The 23193-nt window shown below is 44.4% G+C and overlaps 1 protein-coding gene across 1 annotated transcript in view; it reads right to left on the bottom strand.

Moving 5' to 3' along the window:
- The window catches only part of SCN11A (sodium voltage-gated channel alpha subunit 11), an 86490-nt gene that overhangs the window by 39530 nt on the left and 23767 nt on the right, over window positions 1-23193 (bottom strand). Inside the window, exons 8-15 of the mRNA XM_058729449.1 lie at window positions 21153-21294; window positions 20390-20587; window positions 19394-19567; window positions 16179-16308; window positions 14857-15095; window positions 10317-10499; window positions 7506-7874; window positions 4928-5359 (exon numbers count right to left, since the gene is read on the bottom strand). Coding sequence (XP_058585432.1) covers window positions 4928-5359; window positions 7506-7874; window positions 10317-10499; window positions 14857-15095; window positions 16179-16308; window positions 19394-19567; window positions 20390-20587; window positions 21153-21294 — 1867 coding nt within the window. The remainder of the gene's footprint in view (window positions 1-4927; window positions 5360-7505; window positions 7875-10316; window positions 10500-14856; window positions 15096-16178; window positions 16309-19393; window positions 19568-20389; window positions 20588-21152; window positions 21295-23193) is intronic.

Genomic DNA, 23193 nt, shown 5'->3' on the forward strand with positions numbered 1-23193 from the left:
TAATATTAAATGTGAATGGGTCAAACAATCTAATGAAAAAGGTAGAAAATGTTAGACTGGATAAGAAAACAAGATCCAATTATGTACTGTCTACAGAAGAGACGTTTTAGATTCAAAGATACAAACAGTTTGAAAGTAAAAGAATGGAAAAAGCTATCATACAAGCAGAAGCCAGAATAAAGCTGTAATAACTATATTAATATCATACAAAACAGACTTTGAAAGAAAAAAATTTACTAGAGATAAAGAGGGACATTTTATAATGACGACAAATCACTGTATCAGAAAGATATAACATTTATAAACATGTATGCACCTAACAGAAGAGCCACAAAATATATGAGGCAAAAACTGACAGAATTGAAGGGAGAAATAGACACTTCAATAATAATAGTTGGAGACTTCAATAACCCATTTTCAAAAATGAATATAACAACTAAGTAGAAGATAGAAATAGAAGACTCGAACAACATGACCTATCCATTATACTGAAAAGACACCTGTGGAACCCTCAACTCCAAACAGCAGAATATACATTCTTCTCCCATGCACACAGAACACTTCCAAGATAGACAATATGCTAGGCCATAAAACAAGCCTCAATAAATTTAAATGTATTGAAATTGTACAGACTGTGTTCTCTGATCATAATGAAATAAAATTGGAAGAACAAAAAGACACTTGAAAAATCACAACAATGTGGAAATTAAACAAAACATTCCTAAACAACCAATTTGACTTGTAGTCAAATGAAAACATCACAAAAGATATTAGACTTTAAGGCTAAAAGTATAAAAGACTTTAAGATAAATGGAAATAAAAATATTATATGCCAAAATTTGTTGGATACATGCAGCTAAAGTAGCACTTAGAGGGAAATTTATAGCTTTAAATACCTACAATTAAAAAACATCTCAAATCAATAACCTAACCTTCCACCTGAAGGCACTGGGAGAGGAAGAGAAAACTAACTCAAAACAAGCATAAATAAGCATACAGTAAATATTTGAGCAGAGATTCAGAAAATAATAGATATAATCAACAAAACCAAAAGTTGATTATTTTAAAAGATCAACAAAATTGACAAAACTTTAATAAGACTGACCAAGAGAAAATGAAAGATCCAATTGCTAAAATCAGGAACAAGAGGGGACATTGCTATCAACCTTATAGAAACCAAAAGGATTCCAAGGAAATATTATGATTAACTATATGTTAACAAATCAGATAACTTCAAAAAAAGGACATATTCCTAGAAATACAAAAACTACCAAAACAGCCACAAGAAGAAACAGAACATCAGAATAGCCCTGTAATTCCTATAACAAAGTAAATAGATTTAATTTGTAATTTATAAACTTCTCACAGAGGGGCTCTTGTGTGGCTCAGTCGCTTAAGTGACTTCCGCTCAGGTCATGATCTCAGGGTTTGTGAGTCTGAGCCCCACATCGGGCTCTGTGCTGACAGCTCAGAGCCTGGAGCCTGCTTCCGATTCTGTGTCTCCCTCTCCCTCTGCTCCTCCCCTGTTTATGCTTTGTCTCTCTCTCTCTCTCTCTCTCTTCCAGTTTCTGGTCTGACATGTAAGAAGGCCTGGAAGTCTCCACTCCATCCTAACATGTGAAAAGCTAAACGAACTGGAAAACCAATAACTCTTCTTAGAGCCATAAGAGAAATAAGTCCAGGGCAAATTATTGTCCCCCAAGTTGGAGAGAAAGACAGGATAATACAGAGAATCACAATGTACCAAAGCGGAAGCCCAGGAGCAAAATCCTCCGTGGGAATCAGTCCCCGAGGAGGGAAGCCTAAACTGTAATTGACAAACTGCTGGAGGCTCAGTGTGGACAAGTCTAAGAGATAAAAGTCCTAGGAGACCCAGTCAACAGAGGCCCCCACACGTTTGTGAGTTTTAACTCTTAGACCTCTACCAGGTTCTCACAGTAAACACAGGAGAAAAATCCACACTTGCTTCCAGCAGGGGGAGAGTAAAAGGAACCATTTTGAAACATGCTAGAGAATTCTATTCTTAACAAGCCCTTCCCTCAAGAGAAACTAACCAGAGCCTAACCTGCTGGGGTTTTATCAGGACCTAGCTGACCCGGGGGTGGGAAATACCCGACTCTAGCTCACGCTAGCCACACTGAGGAGCACTGTTCACGGTCCAGAAGCACAGGCTCACTAAAAGACTGAGACCTAATCATAGGACCACAGAGCTTCTTCATTCCCCTCAAACCTCACCAACACATTGATAAAGGCCCATTTAGAGCATTTCCATCTACCCAGCACATCATGTCTGATTCTGAAGAACAAATAGAAGGCATACTAAAAGGCAAAAAATATAGGTTGAAGAGACAGGCAAGCATCAGAACCAGTCTCAATATGGCAGTGTTGTTGGAACTGTCAGACCAGGAATTTAAAACGGCTATGATTAAAATACTCAGGGCTCTAATGGACAGAGTAGACAGCATGCAAGAACACACAGGCAAATTGAGCAAGAGAGATGAAAATTCTCAGAAAGGATTTAAAAAATGCTAGAGATCTAACACATTGTAAGAGAAATAAAGAATGTCACTGATGGGCCTGTTAGTAGACTGGATACAGCTGAGGAAACAATCTCTGAGCTTGAGGCTATCTCAGTAAACATCTCCAAACCTGAAAGACAAAGAGAAAAAATATGGGGAAAAAAAGGAACAGAATCCTTAAGACCTGTGGGGCACCTACATAGGTGAAACATACATGTAATGGGAATACCAGAAGGAGAAGAGAGAAAAGAACAGAATATTTGAAACAATACACACAATGTTCTAGCCTCAATTATAACCGATAATATTTGGATGGACCCCAGGACATCATGCTCAAGTGAAACAAGTCAGAGAAAGACAAATACAGCATGGTATCACTTACGTGTGAAATCTAAAAAAGCCAGATTTGCAGAGACAGAGAACAGAATGGTAGTTAACAGGGGCTGGGGGGTGGGGGGTGGGGGGAGTGGGTAGTTGTTGGTCCCAAAATACAAACTTTCAGTTAGAGGATGAATAAGGATATGATGTACAGTGTTGTGATTATAATTAATAATACTATGGTATATACTTGAAAGTTGCTAAGAGAGTAAACCTTAAATATTCTTACCACAATAAAGAAATAATTATGTGACATGATGGAGGTGTTAGCTAATACTACGGTGGTAATCATATTATAAGGAGGCCCATGTTGATCTGATACCAAAACTAGGCTGACACATTATAAGGGAAAAACCTAGGGATGCAAAATCTTTAACAAAATACTAGCCAGTTGGATGCAAATAGACATAAGAGGACAATAACATACCATGCCCGAATAGGGATAATCCAAGGAATGCCTAAGTGATTTAGCATCCAAAATAAATGTTAAAAATGATTATCCCAATAAATATGGGAAAAGTATTTCAGAAAAATCGATATACATTCATAATTTCAAAGAAAAATAAAACCTCTTGGCAAATGGAATGAAGGGAACTTCCTCCCCTAAGATCTTACTTAATGGGAAAAGACTTTATGTTTCTAACTAAGACCAGGAGCAAGGCAAGGAATACATTCCCATGATTCCTATTCAACATTATACCAAAGGTTCTAACCAATGGAATAAGGCAAGAAAAAAAAAGCCCACATAAAAAAAAAGAAGTTTTTATTTACAGATGAAATACTTATATGCCTAGAAAATCCTAAGGAAACTACAAAAAAGCTATTGGAATTAATAAGTCAGTTTACCAACACTGCAGGATAGATACAAAATCAAAACACAAAAGCCTATTTATATCCATGTACTAATACCGAACATTCAGAAACTAAAATTTTAAAAATTACATTTACAATAACATAAAAATATTAACAGGTAGAGCCAATTTGATCTTTGACAAAGATACCAAGTTGATTCAGTGGGATAAGAACAGTCTTTTCAAAATACGGTACTATAATCACTCATATATACAGGAAAAAATGACTCAACTCATATCATACACAAGAATTAAGTTGAAATGGATCATAGACCTGAACCTGAGAGTTAAACCTGTAAAATTCTCAAAGAAAACATATGGGAAAATATGTCCAGTTTTGGGTTATACAAAGATTTCTTAGAATGGAATGAAAACCCATGAACCATAGGAATAATATTGATCAGTGATACTTCACCAAAATTAAAAATCTCTGCTCACTGAAAGATACCGGGAAGAAAATAAAAGATGAACCACAGGCAGTTAGAAAATATGTGCAGTGTTATACCTATCAAAGGACTTGTATCCAAATATGTAATAGACTCTTACAACTCAATAATAAGAAATAAAGATGGACAATAGATACTTTACCAATGAAGATATATTATGCAATATCATTATTTATCAGTGACATGAAACTTGAAACCACAATGAGATACCACCACAAACCCGTTAGAATGATTACAGTGATTGCTAATGGGAATGCAATATGCTACAACCACTGTGGAAAACTCAGGAATATTGAGACAGCCCAGCTGCATCCAGAATGAAGCCTGTAGTTGTTTATTTAGGGCGCTCAGCTCCCTGCCACTCCCTGACAGCCTCATCTCCCACCACTCCTCGCCTACTGGTCCCTTCAGAGACTGCGTTTGTTCTCACCACCGTCTCCTTTTCTGTGCTGTTCAGTTCACTTCCCACCTTTCAGCTAATCCAAACGTTACGCTTCTTTTAGGGCTCAACCACAGTCACTTGATTCCCCTGTCACCCTGGCCCACTCTGATCTCGCTCCCCTCTGGACTCCTCTGCCATCTCTCCACCTCCGTACGTGCGGGAGCACGATTCGAACCGGCGCTAGGATGTGCACGCAAATACCGCATGGTGCTCAGAACAGGGCGGGCCACCAGTGCCCCATGGCAGCTCTACCTTCGTGTGACCTCTACGTCTACGTATGAAGCTTCGTACCTGTTTTCCAGCCTCAGGTGGTGCAACGCACTGTGCATTGATTTTGCCAGAAGATTCAAAATCATCCTCTTCCTCTGCAAGTGGGGCCAACCAAGTCCGGTCATGCTCTACACTCAAGGTCTTTGGTGCAGACGTGACTACACCGAACTCCTCCCAGGTCTCCGAGCCCCTTTTCACCCCTGCGACCAGTGGAATGATGTCTTTGCTTTTGGCAGGAGGGCCTCCCGACACCTCTTTTTGCTGCGGTAACGTTTGCCTCCTGCACCACGTGTGACAAAAACGCACAAGAGTATGGATTACAAAGCAAAAAGCCCGGTGGAACCGATCCAGGGCTAACTGGACTTTGGTTTTTTTGGCCTCTCCAACCAAGCTTCCATCCCTCTCCTCATTACTGAAGGAATTGAGCAGCAAGGCAATGAAGAGGTTGAGTACCTGGGGCGGGGCGAGGGGAGGGGAGACACAAGGGGAATAGGAAGTTTAGCAGATGGGAAGATACAGTAGGTTTCCGGAGCAACTTCTCCCCCAAGACCCAAAACTAACTCAAATGAGAGTTCTATGTCCTTCTGGTATTTGCCTATAAAAAAGTTTACCTATAAAATGAATAAGAGGAGAAAAATTGAGGAAGAGAGCAAGGTAAAAGAAAAACGGAAGGGAAATGGTGCAAACAGCCCAAGGCTGGCTTGTCTACATACAAGCAACAGATGTTGTAAACCCTGGCCACGGTAAAGCAGAGCTGTGTGGCCATGTATATTCCTTGGGGATCCGTCAAATCCTGACCTTGGTTTTCCTGGAATTGCCCACAGGGATATGGGTCTGATGTCTCATACTGCCGTGGAGTCCTCTCCTGTTGGTACAGTTTGAGAGAGGATGTGCTTTGGGCAGGCTTTTTAGGTCCTGTTGCCTGAACCACAACAAAGTATTGGGACTGAGCCGGAGGGGTTGGAATCGAATCTGCGAATCTGCGACTCTTCTGTTGAAGCTTGGATCAATTTAAATTCAGATCATCTCATCAGCCTCCTACTTGGGGTTTTTTTGCTGACACTTACACAGCCTCCCATTCATCATCTTTACCTCCTCAAGCGCCTTTGTGGCTGTCACCCACTCAAAAATAGACTGCCTTCGGGGAGGCGTATCTCATGAGCTCGAATGGGTCTCGTCACTCTCCCTCAGCTTCACCGTAAGAATTCCCAACTGTGGATCTTTGCTCAAGCTTTCCTCTCTTTGCTAAGTCCACCTTGCCTCTTTTTTTTTTTATAATTTTTTTTTTTTTTTTTTGGAGAGAGAGAGAGAGTGTAAGCAGGGGAGGGGCAGAGAGAGAGGGGGACAGAGGATCCGAAGCACTCTCTGGGCTGACAGCAGCGAGAGTGACGTGGGGCCTGAAATCACAAACCGTGAGATCATGACCTGAGCTGAAGTTGGACACTCAACCGACTGAGCCGCCCAGGCGCCACCTCCTTGCCTCTTGAGTACCCTTCTCAAGTACTGTATCTTCCACACATCCTTTGTTAACACTCCGTTCCCACTCCCATTGGTGATACCCTGTTCCGAAACTTTTGTATCACTTACTGTCTTTCTAACACCGCTGATCTCGTACATAGGATGAAGCAATGGTGTTCATGAGGATGGTTCATTATATTTGCACGATAGCCCCAACTTGATTCTCAAGACCTTGTGGTCAGATGTCCTGTGTGTCTCTTGTCTCTTCATATCTTTACTGGGTACCCAACTAGCTAATAGTGTCTATGTTTCCGGCTGCAGGTAATAGACTCAAGGTAACTTACACAATGAGAAAATGTAACACAAGACACTTGAAAATAAAACAAGGGGATGGGGTGTCTGGGTGGCTCAGTTGGTTAAGCGTCTGACTCTTGATTTCAGCTCAGGTCACGATCTCACAGTTGTGAGATCAAGCCCCGTCCCAAGCTTGGGATTCTCTCTTTCTCCCACTCTGTCCCTCCCCTGCTTGCACACATGTGCGTGTTCTCTCTCTCTCTCTCAAAAAATAAAATAAAATAAAAAAATAAAACATGGGGAACACGAAGATAGGTTCGTTCCACCTTTTCCCTCTATCTTCCTAACAACTTTGTGTTAGGCTGGCTCTTCTCCTGCTTGGATAATGTTTGCAGCTCTGAGATGAATCAGTCTTTAATAACAAGGCCCAGGGAAAGTAAAGGGACCATTTTTTTTTTTTTTAGGTCATCCTTTTTTTTTTTTTTTTTTTTAAGACCAAGAAATCTTCCTTACTAGATATCCCTTTACATCTTATTGCCCAAATTAAGTCACACATCCCTACCTCAGCCATTCATGGACAAAGAGAATACAATTATCTTAGCATAATCGCCTGTAGTAGAATAGATATGGAGGCATCCATCAACATGAGCGCTGTGTGACAAGGAGGTTTTGTTTCATGCTTATAATAATTTCCTCAAGTCAAATTCAAATGCATATTTTAATATCATATAACATTACATGCATAATTTTATATGAAGAGTAATAATGACTAGCGAAGCATTGCAAAAGAAGGTAATGCATCCGTTCAGTCCATACATTAAAAAAAAAAAAGATATAAGACACTCACCACGAGTTTTCCTATCACCATGATCAACAGAAAGACGACGACGCACAGTGGTTTACTAGTTTCTTGCATACATTCCCACATGTTTTCGATCCATTCCCCACAGAGGATGCGGAATACCACCAGAAAGGAACGGTAGAAGTCCCCCATGTGCCAGCGTCGTAAACATGGGACTGTAGGGCCACAGGATTTGGTGTTATTCCTTACAGAATTGAATTTAGAGCCAAAAAGCTGCATGCCAACAACTGAGAAAATGAAGACCACAATGGCCAGGACCACGGTCAGGTTTCCCAGGGCTCCGACGGAGTGACCAATTATCTTTATCAGTGTGTTTAAAGTCGGCCAGGATTTGGCTAACTTGAAAACCCTTAGCTGTAGAAACAGACAATAAACAAAAGTGGAAGAAAAGCCTGTTAAAAGACAAATGCCATCTGTTCAGCTACGCAGTAAATGACACGTTCCCAAAGCACAGCATTTATGATTATCAAAAATCTTTTCAAAGCCAAATCCATCCTAAACATAGTCATCAACTCCTTGTCCTATGCTAACACCCATATTTACTTTTTGTTTTAAAAATGGAAATATTTGGGGCGCCTGGGTGGCTCAGTCAGTTAAGTGTCCGACTTCGGCTCAGGTCATGATCTCACGGTTCGTTGGTTGGAGCCCCGCGTCAGGCTCTGTGCTGACAGCTCAGAGCCTGGAGCCCACTTCGGATTCTGTGTCTCCCTCTCCCTCTGCCCTCCCCTGCTCACGCTGTCTCTCTCTCGCTCTCTCTCTCTCTCTCTCTCTCTCTCTCAAAAATAAATAAAAATTTAAAAAGTTTAAAAAAATGGAAATATTCTACAGAGAACAAACTAAGGGTTGCTGGAGGGGAAGTGGGTAGGGGGATAGGCTAGATGGGTGACGGGTATTAAGGAGGGCACTTGTTGGGATGGGCACTGGGATATATGCAAGTGATGAATCACTAAATTCTACTCCTGAAACCAATATACACTCTATGTTAACTAACTAGAATTTAAATAAATTTAAAAAAAGAAATATTTTGTTCTGATTTTTGTTAAATGATACTTTGGAGTCATGATGGTGGAATTAAGCATACGTGTCTGTTGCATAAAATGAAATGTTTTGGAATTCTATACTATAGAATACTATAGAATACTATACCCAGAGTCAAAAAAGTCTGGCCCAAGGACCAAATCCAGCCAATGCCTGTTTTGGTATGGCCTAAGGGCTTAGAATATTTTACATTTTTAAATGGTTAGACAATAATCAAAAGAAGGGTATTTCATCACACATGAGAACTGTATGAAGTTCAAATGTCCACACTTGTAAGTAAAATTCTATCGGAACACAGTCACGTCCATTTCTTCTCAAATGTCTGTGGCTACTTCTGTGCTATAACAGCAGAGTTGAATGATTTCGACAGAGACCACATAGCCTATAATGCTGAAAATATTTACCATCTGGCCTTTTACAGAAAAAAAACTGCTAATTCCTGCTTTACATAATTCAGGTCACAAGTCTGAATCTAAACTGTCTAACAGTGATGAGAGTAATATGACATTTTGTACCCAGGAGAGAAAAAGCAATCAGCTACTCAAAACACACACACTTTTTCCAAAAAGAACATTTTTTCCCTGGAACCTTGTAGACCCTGTAGGAGACAACGTGGCAACTACGTTCATAGGTCATTTCCTACATCCACTTCCAATGTAAACCAATGGGTTTCATTCCAAAGTACAATCCTATCAACTATTTGGGAGAAACATTTCAGGTCAGTAAGACTTATGGCCCAAGAGAAGGATCAGCGCTGTGTCCCCAGAGGGTAGATGGGGGAAATCACGGTTCTGTTCTCATATAGACAACTCCACAGAGTCCCTCCCGTCAGAGCATGGCTGTAATAAGCCTAAACAATCGTAAAGCAAATGTAACTTTGCTCATCTGAGCACCAATAAAACTTCAGGAGAGCAGCCTAAAATGATACATGACTTTGGGCAGTGTGATCGCCTAACATATCCCAAGTATAAAATGTACACCTTCTGTAACTGGGGCAAATGTCTTACTCCTGGAAGTCTCATCCTTGCCAAAATAAAAAGCAAATCTCTGGAAGGGGACAAAAGGCCACCTTTTCTGGCTTCCTGCTTCCCCTGTTAGATGTGGTCTCTCTGTAGCTTTCTATCCATACTTCTCATGGGGTCTGTCACATTCTCTACTTTGCCTCATGGTCATTTCTGGCCCTGCCTTGTCTCGTCTCTAGATGCCAGACTCCTTGAAGACAGTACTTTTCCTCACCTTTCAGCCCTCCTTCGGGTCAGCTCCTATCAGGTGCCTCTGCAAAGGTCACCAGCATGCCTCCACGGGCAGTAGACGGAGGGCCGAGATGACAGCATGGGAATGTGGCACTGGAAGCCGTGAGGTGGAACCTCGTGCCTGTCGGTCTTCACCCCCCCTTGGTGAGCCCAGATGTGATGGTGCCTGGCTCAGAGCTCAGGGGTGGGTGGTGGGGAAGAGATGGAGGGAGGGGTGGTACGCTAATCAAGGAGCAGAATCCTGACACCAGAAGACACAACACTGCACCTGCTTGCCTAAACCATCATCTTGGGAGTGGGGAGGTAGGGGTTCAGCTGGGAGGAGACCCCCGCGGACTCCCAAGAATATGCAAAATCTGGGTGGCAGGAGGAGCACAGTTTTGAGTCTCTGGTTAAGGCAAGAGGAGTTCAAGTTGAGTGCAAAATAGCCACTGAACTCACTCAAGACTCTCGTCAACCCTGGCAGCTAAGGCATTTCAGTAAAATACAACAGTAAGTGCCTTACCACTCTTAAGGAATGGAAAAACAGAGGACTTTGTTTTCCTACAACCACACTGTTCATCACATCTGCAAAACTCAGAAGAGCGACGATGCTGTCAAAAATGTTCCAGCCTCGGCGGAAGTAGTTGTAGGGATCGAGCGCAATGATTTTTAGGCACATTTCTGCCATGAAAATGCCAGTGAAGACCTGCAGTGAGACAGGGAAGAATGAGAAAAGGGAGCTACTGCTCCTTGAAGATACAGTTCTAAGAATGGTCCAAGGGAATTGCAGAAGTCACGAAGAAATACAGCGCATTTTGATTTACTTGGCTCCTCTCCCCCCATTCCTCTCCCCATAGTGCCCATTCCAGTGTTCCCAAGCTCGCGGACATCGGCGTGGAGAATAAATATTATTTCCCATTCAGCTGAAAATAAGGCAGAGTGATAGAAAATGTCAAGCGATCCCTCCTCTAAGTTCCTTTAAAATGTCAACGAAAGTTCCAAAATGGGGGAGGTGGGGAGTACACGGCAGCTCTGAAAACTGAAGATAAATATCCTCCATAAAGCCGAACCCAGGAGGAGTTCACCCAACCACTTTGATCAGAAAAAGACTTAAAAGGGGCCCAGAGCAGAGACTTGAAAAAACACTGCCGGGAACAGGAAACATCTTTGAGCAACTCAATATGGACGCTTGGCCTCTATGATGAATACCATGGGCTAAACCCCGCATTGGTCATGGTTGAAAGGAGGAGAAGTGAGCTGGCGTATAATCCTAAAAACATTCACTCGCAGAATGCAGGGTTCCTTATTCCAGAACAAAATACCGGAGAATCAAAAAGAAAGGCAAGAGCTACAGAAAGCGCGAAATGATGTGATTTCCATGGGCACAAATATATGTTTTTGGTTTTGTCTTTGAAAGTTAGATAAATACAGGCTGAAAAACACTGCAGTGTTGAATGAGCGGCAGCCAAATTCTACATCATCTATCATCTATATCTTTGCAGACGAGAAAACAAAGCATTTCTTCATAGCAAACAGCACATTTTCTCTCACACATACACAAATAAATAGATATGAGAAAACAATAGTATGAAATAATATGAAATATGAAAACAATAGCATGAAATAAGTGATAATAGTATGAAACAATAGTATGAAATAAGGTAATATAAAAAGGTTGTCAGCTATAGGACTCTACAGCTTTGGAAAAGAAAAAGAAACACCCCAGAAATGATTTTTAAACGTCCTTATTAAAAGTAACAGATGATCCATTTTTATAAATAATTTGATGACGTACTATTTATCTTTAAAAATCCCTAAAATAAAGTGACACAAGTTAAAAAAAAAAGGGGGGGAAGGGGGGAATAAGGAAAGATAAATCCAAGATAGGCAAATAGAAATCGAGAGGGCAAGGGGCGCCTGGGTGGCTCAGTCAGTGAAGCGGCCGACCTCGGCTCAGGTCATGATCTCGCCGTCCGTGAGTTCGAGCCCCGCGTCGGGCTCTGTGCTGACGGCTCGGAGCCCGGAGCCTGTTTCGGATTCTGTGTCTCCCTCTCTCTGCCCCTCCCCCGTTCATGCTCTGTCTCTCTCTGTCTCAAAAATAAATAAACGTTAAAAAAAATTTAAAAAAAAAAAAAAAAGAAATCAAGGGGGCAAAACCAAAAACCAAAAAACCCAAAGCTCGTATCAGTCTTTTCCCTTTAAATATTTCTATCTACTTCTGCCCAAAGCTGCAACCAGAGTCTGAAAGCACGAGTGCTACCTGTTCTAGTTAATTGTGCTGGACTGATCCCTGTCCCCTTTTGAGCTCCTCCTCCCCCTCCTGTCCCCTTCAGGCTTAAGCTGTCTAGCCCTACAGCAACCCTACATGCCTTGGGACCATGGGTTTTGCAAGCCCACTCAACGGCTACTCATGGCTTTTCGGGAGCTCAACGTGCTCCCCTGATTTGAGCTGTCCCAAAGCCTAGAGAGTCCATTTTCAAGTCCAGTCCCACAGAACCTCCACAGGCCAGTTAAAGCCTCGCCCACCCATCGGAGGAGGGGGGCTTGGATGGGTTCCTGGGAACTCAGGGCTCCAAAGCCTCCTTCCACCGCTGCTTCCGGGGGCACAGATGAGGTGACTACCACCCTCGTATCGTGTGCCTAGGGAACGGGGCGCAGGGGATGGAAGCACAGGCTACGTGGCCAGCAATGCAGGTTTCGTGTCAATTTTCAGGGGCCCGGGGTGCAGCCTCTGCCTGTGAACTCAGACACCAACAATGTCCCTGGGCCTCCTTCTATGCCGCTTCTGGGGAGAGTGAAGAAGAATGTCACTTAATTATCCAACTTCTGACTACAAAATGCAGCTTCACCTCAACACCCAGAACGTCTAATCAGTGGGGAATCTGAGAGGGTGGCTTTTGCCGTTTCCCACACTTGGATCAGAAAATGAAGGGATGGACAGACAGGCCACCTTTGCAACTGGAAAGCCCTGTCTAGGGGCATGACTTTGGGTTCTTTGGGTTATTCTCTGGAACTAATCTAATAACTCCATCCACCAGGAGGTGATGAAGGATGGCTCTGCTGACTCCGTTGAGCCGGGAACCATGGTCTCGTGGGCACAGCTTTCTGTCTCTAAGGGAAATAACACCGTCAGCCCACGTCTGGGATACGTCAGCGGGAGATAGGTGAATACGCTGGCCTAGAGCGCAGAAGACACCAGCCTATTAGAAGGGACCATGTGTGTTAGGCTCATCGAGCAGCATGAAATCTGATCTGACCCACACACACCCACAAGGGCACTTCCACCCAAGGGCAGTTTGGGGAAAGAAACTTAAATGCAGACTGTATGGAGAGCCTCCTTGGTCCTGCACTGTGGTCCCACTGGATCCCTGCTCCTCCTGAGGGGCCCTGGAACTGAGGGTGACAGTTACCTAAACCTGATGCATGGAAGCAGCTCTGTGAACCAACTTCTGATTCAATAGGCATAGCGGGTTCCGATCAGCGTAAAATAATTAATTAAAAAACACATACGTACATATTGCCTAGAAATCCTCTGCCATGCTAAAAAATGATCATCTTTGCTAACAGGACCATAGGAAATAAGTTTCTGCTTTGTATTCCCCTCATTTTTAAAATTTTCCTTAGTTTTAAAATTTAAAAAAAGCATGTATTACTTTTTTAAGTTGGAAAAATAAAATAAAACTTTAAGAATAAATGGCTACAATTTGCAACTATGTAGATGGAACAAGCGGGTATTATGCTAGGCGAAATTAGTCAGAGAAAGACAAATATCATCTGACTTCACTCATAAGAGGAATTTAAGATACAAAAAAAGATGAGCATAAGGGAAGGGAAGCAAAAATAATATAAAAACAAGGAGGGGGACAAAACATAAGAGACGCTTCAATATAGAGGACAAACAGAGGGTTACTGGAGGGGGTGTGGGGGGGATGGGCTAAATGGGTCAGGGGCATTGAGGAATCTACTCCTGAAATCATTGTTGCACTATATGCTAACTAACTTGGATGTAAATTAAACAATAAATCAATTTTCTTAAAAAAACAATAAATGGCTACATACTCTGGTAAGATTTTTAGCCTATTCACTCATTAGCTAATTAGGATAGAACGTTCAGCGGGTAATTTGCTATTTCTGATATTTAGGAGACTAATTAATCCTCGGGAAAAATGCCTTCTCCGGGAACAATAAATTGAGCAGTTCATGAAACGTCTGCTCCCCTACCTTAATTTTCCCAATTTAACTTGGATTAGATACATCTAACGAGAAACATACTGAAGCAGGCTCAAGTCGGGAGCCCCGCCCCACCTTCATAAGCATTGTACTTCATAAGCTTTGCACATAAGCATAAGCTTTCCCTCCTGGGAAAGCAAGCCTCCCACAGCCTCCACGCCCTGACCCACCTTTCCAGGGGGAATAATAACTAGTAATGGCAGTCACATTATTTTGTGACAAATGATGCCATCAGCATCACTGGGGACCATGAGACACGTTACCAAGGGTCTCTGGACATCATTAAGGTTTTCTTGCCCCCAAGATCGTGCCAAATAGCTGACCTTTTAAGATGTCTGCTGCCTTCTGGCTTACCACTGGATGGCTAAAGAGATGCCTTGGCATACCAGAGGGCCAACACGGGGGCCGTGGAAAATTACCAAACGAGTAAAAACAGAATTCTAACAGTTGCATTTGCCCTCGACTCTGCTTAAGGGGACCAGGGACCTAGGCTAGGTTAGGCCACTTACAAAATGTTTAGGCTTTTTTTTTTTTTTTTAATTTTTTTTTTTCAACGTTTTTTTATTTATTTTTGGGACAGAGAGAGACAGAGCATGAACGGGGGAGGGGCAGAGAGAGAGGGAGACACAGAATCGGAAACAGGCTCCAGGCTCCGAGCCATCGGCCCAGAGCCCGACGCGGGGCTCGAACTCACGGACCGCGAGATCGTGACCTGGCTGAAGTCGGACGCTTAACCGACTGCGCCACCCAGGCGCCCCAAAAATGTTTAGACTTTGAAAGAGTTATAAGTCACAGTTTGGAATATTTGGATATTTTAAAAAGCCTAAAGTTACCAAATTCCCCGTATACAACATATGCTCAAAACTCTGGTCCATTTTGTAATGCTCCAAGGCCAAGAAGACAGTGTTGATTACGATGCAGGTGGTGATGACCAGCTCAGTAAAGGGGTCGGTCATCACGACTCGCAGGGCCTTCTTAATGCACAGCCACTGGGGGCTGCAGTTCCACACGAGGTATCTGGACGCCACGTTTCCCCCACACGGGAGGCAAGGCTCCTGCGATTTCTCTTGCTCTGGAGAAGGAGAATGGGAGAGCAGTCGAGTAGTTAGCTATGAATCCATCCGGCCGCTGTTTGCCTGAGTGCATTCCACTCTCTTCCCCCCCTCCTCCCTACGGTCTCTCGTGAACAACGTGATCAGCCAAGAGGGGCGCTGACGGGTGCAGCCAGAAAGGTTTGCCGTATACAACTTCCCTGTGGTATGGCCGTGTACATCCAGGCTTTACACTTGTGTTGAGCATCTGGGAGCTGAGCCGCACCGTTAGAGATACAGATGGGGAAGTCAACACTCACAGGCTGTGAACCCGTGAGAGGGAAGGGTATAAGCTCAAATTATGTTCATTCAAGGCAGACCACGGTGACAGCTGTACCAGAGGCACACAGAGCTACCAGGGCTCAGAGGAAGGCCAGGTATTCAGGCAGGGGCATCTTTTGTTTTGAAGCAAGAGGTACTCTATCAGCAGGTTGAATTCAGGCCACAAGGCCACCGTACCCCTGATTTCCGATTTCCCCGGCACCATTTCAAGGGACTCATGCAAGCCAAATGAAGCGATGCAATAGGGCTCAAAAGTGCTAAGGACGAATCTGACCCCGTCCCTGTAAGGACTTGGGTCCTGCCTTTGAACACCAACCCCTCAGTTGGGGGTCCTGGTTACCTGCTGTTGATGAGGTCCGTCAGATGATTCCAGCCTACCTACACAGGTCTTCCCCTCTGCATGCCAGATTCCTAACTCTAACTTCCATGACAACCGTCACCTTCTGGAAACTTCTGTGTCATCTCTTCTTTGGTCACTGTCATTGCCACTGCGACCCCCTGTGACTGCCTGGCCTGATCAGGGTGGGTAAGGGCGGGGGTCCCGTCTGTACTCTTGGTCCTAAATGCCAAAGCTAGCCAGTTCCCACCAATACCCAAGGGCCAACTCAGGGTGGGCCTGCTTCCGCAAGCCACTTGGCTCCCGTGCTCCAAAGAGGCGCAAGAAGTCGCTCTGCAGGAAGCGGAAGGGGCTACAGAGGGCTTCTGGGGGAGATGGAAAGAAGGAAAATGGAGGGACGTCACTGCAGTTGGGCTGTCCCCGGGGCCAGGAGGGCAGAGCTTACCCTGCATGGTGATGGTGAGGATGCTGACAGCACTCAGGGCCCTCTGCCTTTGGAAGGGGTCCCCGTGCTCATCACAGAAATCCACTGACAGATTCTGGGACAGCCGTTTGGTTTGCTCTAGGATGTGTGGCTGTAAGAGAAGGAAGGCACGGTAGACCTTCAAAGGGAAGGGACTGCCCCTCCTCAAAAGGTCACAAGCTACTCTGTTTGAACGCCACATGCCTGGAAAAGACTTAGTACCTTACATAGCCCTGCTCCCTTGCATCTCACGGCAGGACGAAGGTTCAGCTTTCCTGTTTCAGGTTTCATAACTAACTAAAATACAGGGTGGCATTCATACTTTTCAATGTATGCACATTTCCCGGATCCTAACTACGGAGATGTTTCTTTCTCTGTGATTCATTCATTGTCAACAAAGAGCAAACAAAATTTTACGAAAACGAAGGAGCAATAAACGGTTCAGGACACAAAAGCAATAAAAAGTCAAAATTAGAAATAATGTTTTTGAGTGGCAGGAGTGGGGGGATAGATACATTTAGAAGGGTGGATCGGGGCCAGGTTAGAATGGCTGCCTAAATGGATTTTGAAACAGTCAGTAACTAAAAAGAACAGCCAAAATAAATATGACAAAGTCTATATACTAAACCTCAAGCATTCTCTCAGGCCGTGCTTGGGGGCTCGACTCTCACCTTACCTACAATTCTAAGGTCTCTGGACACGACAGTACATAAATCTTCAGCTACCTAGATGACTTATTTCCCCGAAGTTCTGACCAACCGTGGCCCCAGAGGGAACTATTTTATTTTAGTTAAGTTTATTCGTTTATTTTGAGAGAGAAAGCATGAGTTGGGGAGGGGCAGAGAGAGGAGAGAGAGAGAATCCCAAGCAGGCTTCACGCTGTCAGCACGGAGCCCCATGCGGGGTTCAAACCGTGAGATCATGACCTGAGTTGAAGTCAGATGCTTAACTGACTGAGCCACCCAGGTGCCCCAGTGATAAGCTATTTTAAAGGCAACCTGTAGTCTTTCTATAGCTATTTCCTATTTTGGCTTAGGGAAAAGACACTTTTTATTAGCTGTCTGCTCTTGGTCTATTGTTTTGTGAAATGAGAAAAAAAAAACCCTTCAAAATATTAAAAAATATTTGCAGGCTCTTCAATATGCTATGGTCTGATATTAGAGAAGCCTCTAAACTGAAAGATGGGTCCCTGTCCCTCCATCAGAGAAATGCACACAGCAATGGATGAGGTCTGCCCACCTACTTCTGTAAAGGCCCCCGACCTCCTTTCCCCACCTCCCCTCAGGCATGCACCCTCCCTTCCGACCACTTCACCTCTTCCTCCCATCTCAGAAAAGTGGCTCTCGCCATTATTCCCTGGCCTGTATCTTCAACATTTTCCTCTCCTCCGATTTCTCTCTCCACAATTAAAACATGTTCAAACATCCCCCACCACACTGATAAAGATAGGGTTTTTCTCTACCCCTCATAGCTTCATATCCACTTGGCCTACAAAATATCCCTGTTAGGATGCCCCACAGGCATTTCAAGCTTGCCACACCCAAAACTGAGCTCACCATCCTTCCCTCCCCCAGGACAAGCTCCTTTCCGGTCTCGGTAAACTACCGTCCATCAAGTTGGCTACCCAAGCAGTCAACCTGGCATCTTCCCCCTCTCTGCATCTAGCTAGTCAAGTGCCAAATTTTCTCTTCTGGAAATCACTGTACCATTATTGTCTCTTCATCCTCCTGCCCTCACCACAGTTTAAGCACCTGTCTCCTCTTACTTGGATTGCCGCCACTGGCAGCTTCTCAACTGGTTCCCTCCAGTCTCGTCCTGCTCTGGTCCGGTCTCTTCAGTGCATCTAGGATTTCAAAACTGTCGACCTGGTCAAGTCACTCTTTTGTTTAAAACCTTTCACGGGCGCCCAGGGGGCTCAGTCGGTTGAGTGTCCAACTTTGGCTCAGGTCATGATCTCATGGTTCATGAGTTCAAGCCCCGTATCGTACCAGGCTCTCTGCTGTCGGCTCAGAGCCTGGAGCTGCTTTGGATTCTGTGTCTCCCTCTCTCTCTGCCCCTCCCCTGCTCGCACTCTGTCTCTTTCTCTATCTCAAAAATAAATAAATATTTAAAAAAACAAACAAACAGCTTTCAATACTGCTTAGCCCTTGGTCCCTGAGTGAAGGGTGAGCCCCTCAGCTTGGTTTCGAGGCCTTTTGTGATGACCCCATCCTACCGCTATAGCCTCTTGCCAGGCCGTCTCCAGCCTCATACACACAAGCACGTGCACACTCACACTCACAAGTGTTCTACGAGGTCACATTCTCCCGCTCTCCTTTGGCTCCAGGCCTTTGCGTGTGCCGCTCCCTCTGCCTGTGGTGCTCCATTCACTTTTTACCCAGGGATGAAACATTAATTCATCCTTTGGGCACGGATGCTTTTTTCCTCTGGGAACTCTTCTGATCCATGGCTCTTCTCCCACCCCCCACCCCCCCCAAGTCATAGATGCTGCCGTTGGCTGGATCTGTATGTCCCTGGGTCCTCCCTGAGGGCTTTCTCTGGCGACCTGACCACCCTCTGCCCTAATGAACACAAAGTCAGAAATGCAGGAAAATGACTGTCACCTGAATCCAGCAGTCTGGAACCAATGATGGACCAAAGTCGGTGTATAAATACTCTAGTGCCCTCACTCCACGGAGATTAAACTCCAAGTACCTTCAGTGGTAACCAGCTTAATGATGAACCTTAGTTGGCCACTTTATCTTCCATGTAACCCTTCTTCTCACTCCTCTTGGTGCTTCTTGGGATCACTTCCCAAATAATCTACCTGCACTTTAACGTCTCAGGGTTTGCTTCGCAAGGAACCCCCACTAAGACATGGCTTCTCCTCTGTTCTCCCATATGTGATCATCATGTCAGCTGTCATACTAAACAATAACTGCCTCCTTGTTCGTGTGTCTTCATCGTTAGTTGTCTGTTTCAGACATCTCACAGAGCCCTCGTACCTACCCCAGTGCCATGTGGCTGGTAAACCCTGTCAACACTTCAAATAGATGTTTGTAAAGAAATGGGTAATTGAACAGATGCATGGATGTGGGAAAGTATGTGCAAATGGATGAATGACTGAATGAATGAGTGAATCCCTTCAATTAGGCTGACAACTTGACCTGTCCCCCTAACGGTGCTATAGGATCATCAATCCCTGGGCCGAGACTTGCCTTTTTCGTGGAATCTTCATCAGAATCTGATTCTGGAGGCTGGTCTTTCCCAGAGTCTCTCAAAAAAAAGGACTTTCGTTTCTTACTACCAAACAGCTTTCTCTTCTTTGGGGAAAAAGATGATGCCTCAAGGGAATTAAGTGAACTTCTGTCAATTCCCATGGCAACGAGAGCCTTAGAAAGTGAACAAAAGCAATTAATAAACAGATTATACCTCCCCATAAAACACTGCAAATGACCTGACCTTCGTGAGCGTTCTCTCCTCCCTCCTGGAGGCGTCCACCCACTTAGATTGCTCATCGCCGACTTGGAATATGCTAGCTTTGTTATTATTTACCAGAAGGACATATCCTGTTTATTTATCCACAGAGACTGCAGCCTCAAAGGCAAGGTTAATGCTTTCATGCCTCTATCGCTAAACCGTAGCACGGCACTCTATCGTGTCTGTGCCTGATGATGCCGGTATGAAACACGGTGGGGCCTCCCTCTGACAAATCTCCGTGGAGGATGAGAAAGAGAACAAAACACGTTCCTGAAGTCTTAGAGTTGGAAAAATGTAAAGACGCCAAGAAACAATGAGAATGGCCTGTAAATATGACGGGAATTTCAAGCAGGGAGAGGTGATCACGGCTATTGTGTCTAACTTTCCCAAAGCCTCGGCAAGCAAAGGCCCTGAATACAAGCATCTCCGGGTTCCCATAAACAAGCCTGGAGCCCAGCCTTAATTTACATAGATGTATATTTTATCCTCTAGCCCCAGTTTGGGGTCTGTCCTACAAGGCCCGGGTCTCAGAAGACCGAGGATTTCCTGCTCTCGAGAGCTCTGTGCCTGGACAGGTCAGTAAGAACAGCAGCAGAGCCAGTCTTCAAGGGGCTTAAGTTTTCCAAAAAGCATAGTAGAGAAGGCTCTGAGCCCCGGCCTAAGGCTCAAGGCTTCGTGACCTCTGCAGTCCACCCCCTAAGCAGACCCCACTGTCTGACGCTGCGTGTCCCTACCTCCTTTTCCTCCTTCAGCAGCCGCTGGGCTTCCTGGAACATCTTCTCCTTGGCCTCGGTCTCGGCAGCTACGTTTCTGTTCTGCTCCTCGTAAGCCATGGTGACAACAGCCAGGGTTAAGTTAATCAGGTAGAAGGAGCCCAGGAAGATGACCACCACGAAGAAGAAGACTGAGAAAAGCCCTGAGGTACGCAAGGTCTGCAAAGGACACAGCACACGCTTGTGTCTGAAGCCTTGTTCCGCAGGAGGTGACCGTCACCTCAAGGAGACACAGCACAGTGGCAAGCGGCCCGCCCCCAGCACCGGTTGGCTGAGCCGCCCACAGCAGCATCATGGATAGCCTCCCGTTCCTGGGGGGCTCCTGCTGCCCATCAGTGAGGAGAGGCCGGCCCTGAACTCCCATGTGGGTCTCGGAACTTTATGATGACTTTCTCAAGGGTATTTGCATTTTAGAATTGAAAAGGCAGGAGAGAAAGGAATGCTTCCTGAAAACCCCAGCATGGGTAGCAGAACCGCAGGCTGCAGGGAATCTGGAGAGGGGCAGCATTTCTAGGAAAAGGAGGCACTTTTTTGGCATTTCTAACGGAATAGCTGAAGTAGAACCTAACAGTACAACTGCTGAGGACGGAGAGCAGATGACAATGGCGGGGAGTGGATGGCAAGTTATGAATAAACGACAGAAATGTCGATGAGTGATGGAGGGGGAGGGAGGGAGGGGGGAGAGGGAGCGGAGGGGGAGGGGGAGGGAGGGTAATTAGATAACCTGTTGATAAAGCTTCTCCCAGGAATCTTGGGTTATCAGCCGAAACATGGACAGAAAAGACCAGCCAAAGTTGTCAAAATTGGTATAATTATAGTCGGGATTCCTTTTGGTGTGGTTGCACTGAAACTGTTCAGAACAGGCACTAGATGGAAACAAAGGAACAGAGGAGGAATTACATTCCAGGCCAGCTTCGCTCCTGCCTCCCGCCCATCCTGGCCAACGCGCCTGCTCTTCTGGGGACCACGGCTCCCATTGGAAAGCCCTAGAGCTTTTGTCGAGTGACTGTGCCCCAGCTGCCAAGCTTCCCAGCCCGCACCTTACTGTGGGCACTCACTGGCTCTTTTCAACTGGATTGATTAGTAAGTTCATATCAGCAGGTTTTTTCTTTTCATTAAAAATGGAGTGCGGGGACACAGTGAACAATTAGTGGTAATAGATATGAAATCTCCCTCTCTCCTCAGACCCTCAGTCCCACTTCCTAGAAGTAACAGCTTAACAGTGACTTCTATAACTTTCCACCAGTTTTCTACAAAGAGAAGCACATATGTACCCATATACACCTTTTACAATACATTTATGGGAGCGTTCTTTGACCGCTCTCTTGCGCCTTGTTTTTTTTCATGGAACAAGATAGCACGGAGGCCTTTCCACATGACCATACAGGGAAATATCTCATTTCTTTTCGTGCCTTACAGACCCATGATTTATTTAACTGCTGTGCTAATGGTGAAGATTTATGCTTCGGTTGTTAAGTCTTTTTGGTCTCACAAACATTTGGGTTTTACTTTACAAACAGTGGATATCGTGTACATGGGTCTTTGCCCACGTCATCAGAGCACACATCACTAAGTGCATCTATCAGATAATACTAAGGGTACATACTTTCTTCATTTTTGATAAGTACAGCATTTTGATCGAAGGAATACATGCATACAGTTTAAAAGCCATGTGGTACCCAAAGACTTGTAATTAAGACCTTTATCACCACTCTTTAACCACCATTTACATACCCCAAAGTCAACAACTTTCAACTTGTTTATGTCCGTACCTCTAAAGATAATGTTTATGCCGATATCTCTCAATTTTAGTCCTTGGTGATTAAGTTGCTGCTCTGGTAGATGAGGGTTAGCTCCCCAATATCCTATCCCACTCCATCACCACTTACATCCCTCTTTCCAGAAAAGTACCGCAGCCTTGGTTGATGGCTCTCCCCAGTCAGATCCATTTTTTGTTGGCTCTTGTGTGTTGCTTTTTCCAAGTTGTATTTCCTCATTTTTCTGGAACAAATCTCAAGTGGCTTCTTAAGAAGACTGGGTGATCTTTGCCTATGTGAGTATACTTTTATCCTGCCTTCACAGTTGATAGTTTGGTCAGAAGTAGAATTCTGGTTTGAAAATAATTTTTCCTTAGAAATATGAAGGCATTGTGCAGTGGTTATCCTGTGTCGCTGTTGAGAATTCTGATGTCATTTTGATTTTTGTTCCTTTGTGGGTAACCTTTTTCTCTTTATTTTAAGATCTTGACTCCTAAAGGTTCTGAAATGCCACAATAATGCCCTTGGCATGGCCTTTCTTCATTCACGGTGTTGGGCACTTTATGGGACACGGAGGGACAGAGAGACGTGCATCCTCAAGCTCAGGAAAATTCTTTGTATTGTTGCATTGCTAATTTTCTCCCTTTTGTTTTTTCTGTACTCTGTTTCAGAAATTTCTATTTAGTCGAAAGTTGGAATTTCTGGATTGATACTTATTCTCATATTTTCTGTCTCTGTCTGTTGTTGCTACTTTCTGGGGAGTACTTCCTCAACTTAATCTTTAAAAAAAATTTTTTTTAATGTATTTATTTTAGAGACAGAGAGAGAGAGCGTGCGCACACGTGCGCACAAATGGGGGAGGGGCACAAAGATACAGAGGATCTGAATCGGGCTCTGTGCTGACAGCAGAGAACCCAGTGTAGGTCTCGAACTCACAAACCATGGAATCGTGACCTGAGCCAAAGTTGGACGCTTAACCGACTAAGCCACCCAGGTGCCCCTCCTCAA

This window comes from Neofelis nebulosa, chromosome 5 (assembly GCF_028018385.1).
Source record: "Neofelis nebulosa isolate mNeoNeb1 chromosome 5, mNeoNeb1.pri, whole genome shotgun sequence".
NCBI lineage: Eukaryota > Metazoa > Chordata > Mammalia > Carnivora > Felidae > Neofelis > Neofelis nebulosa.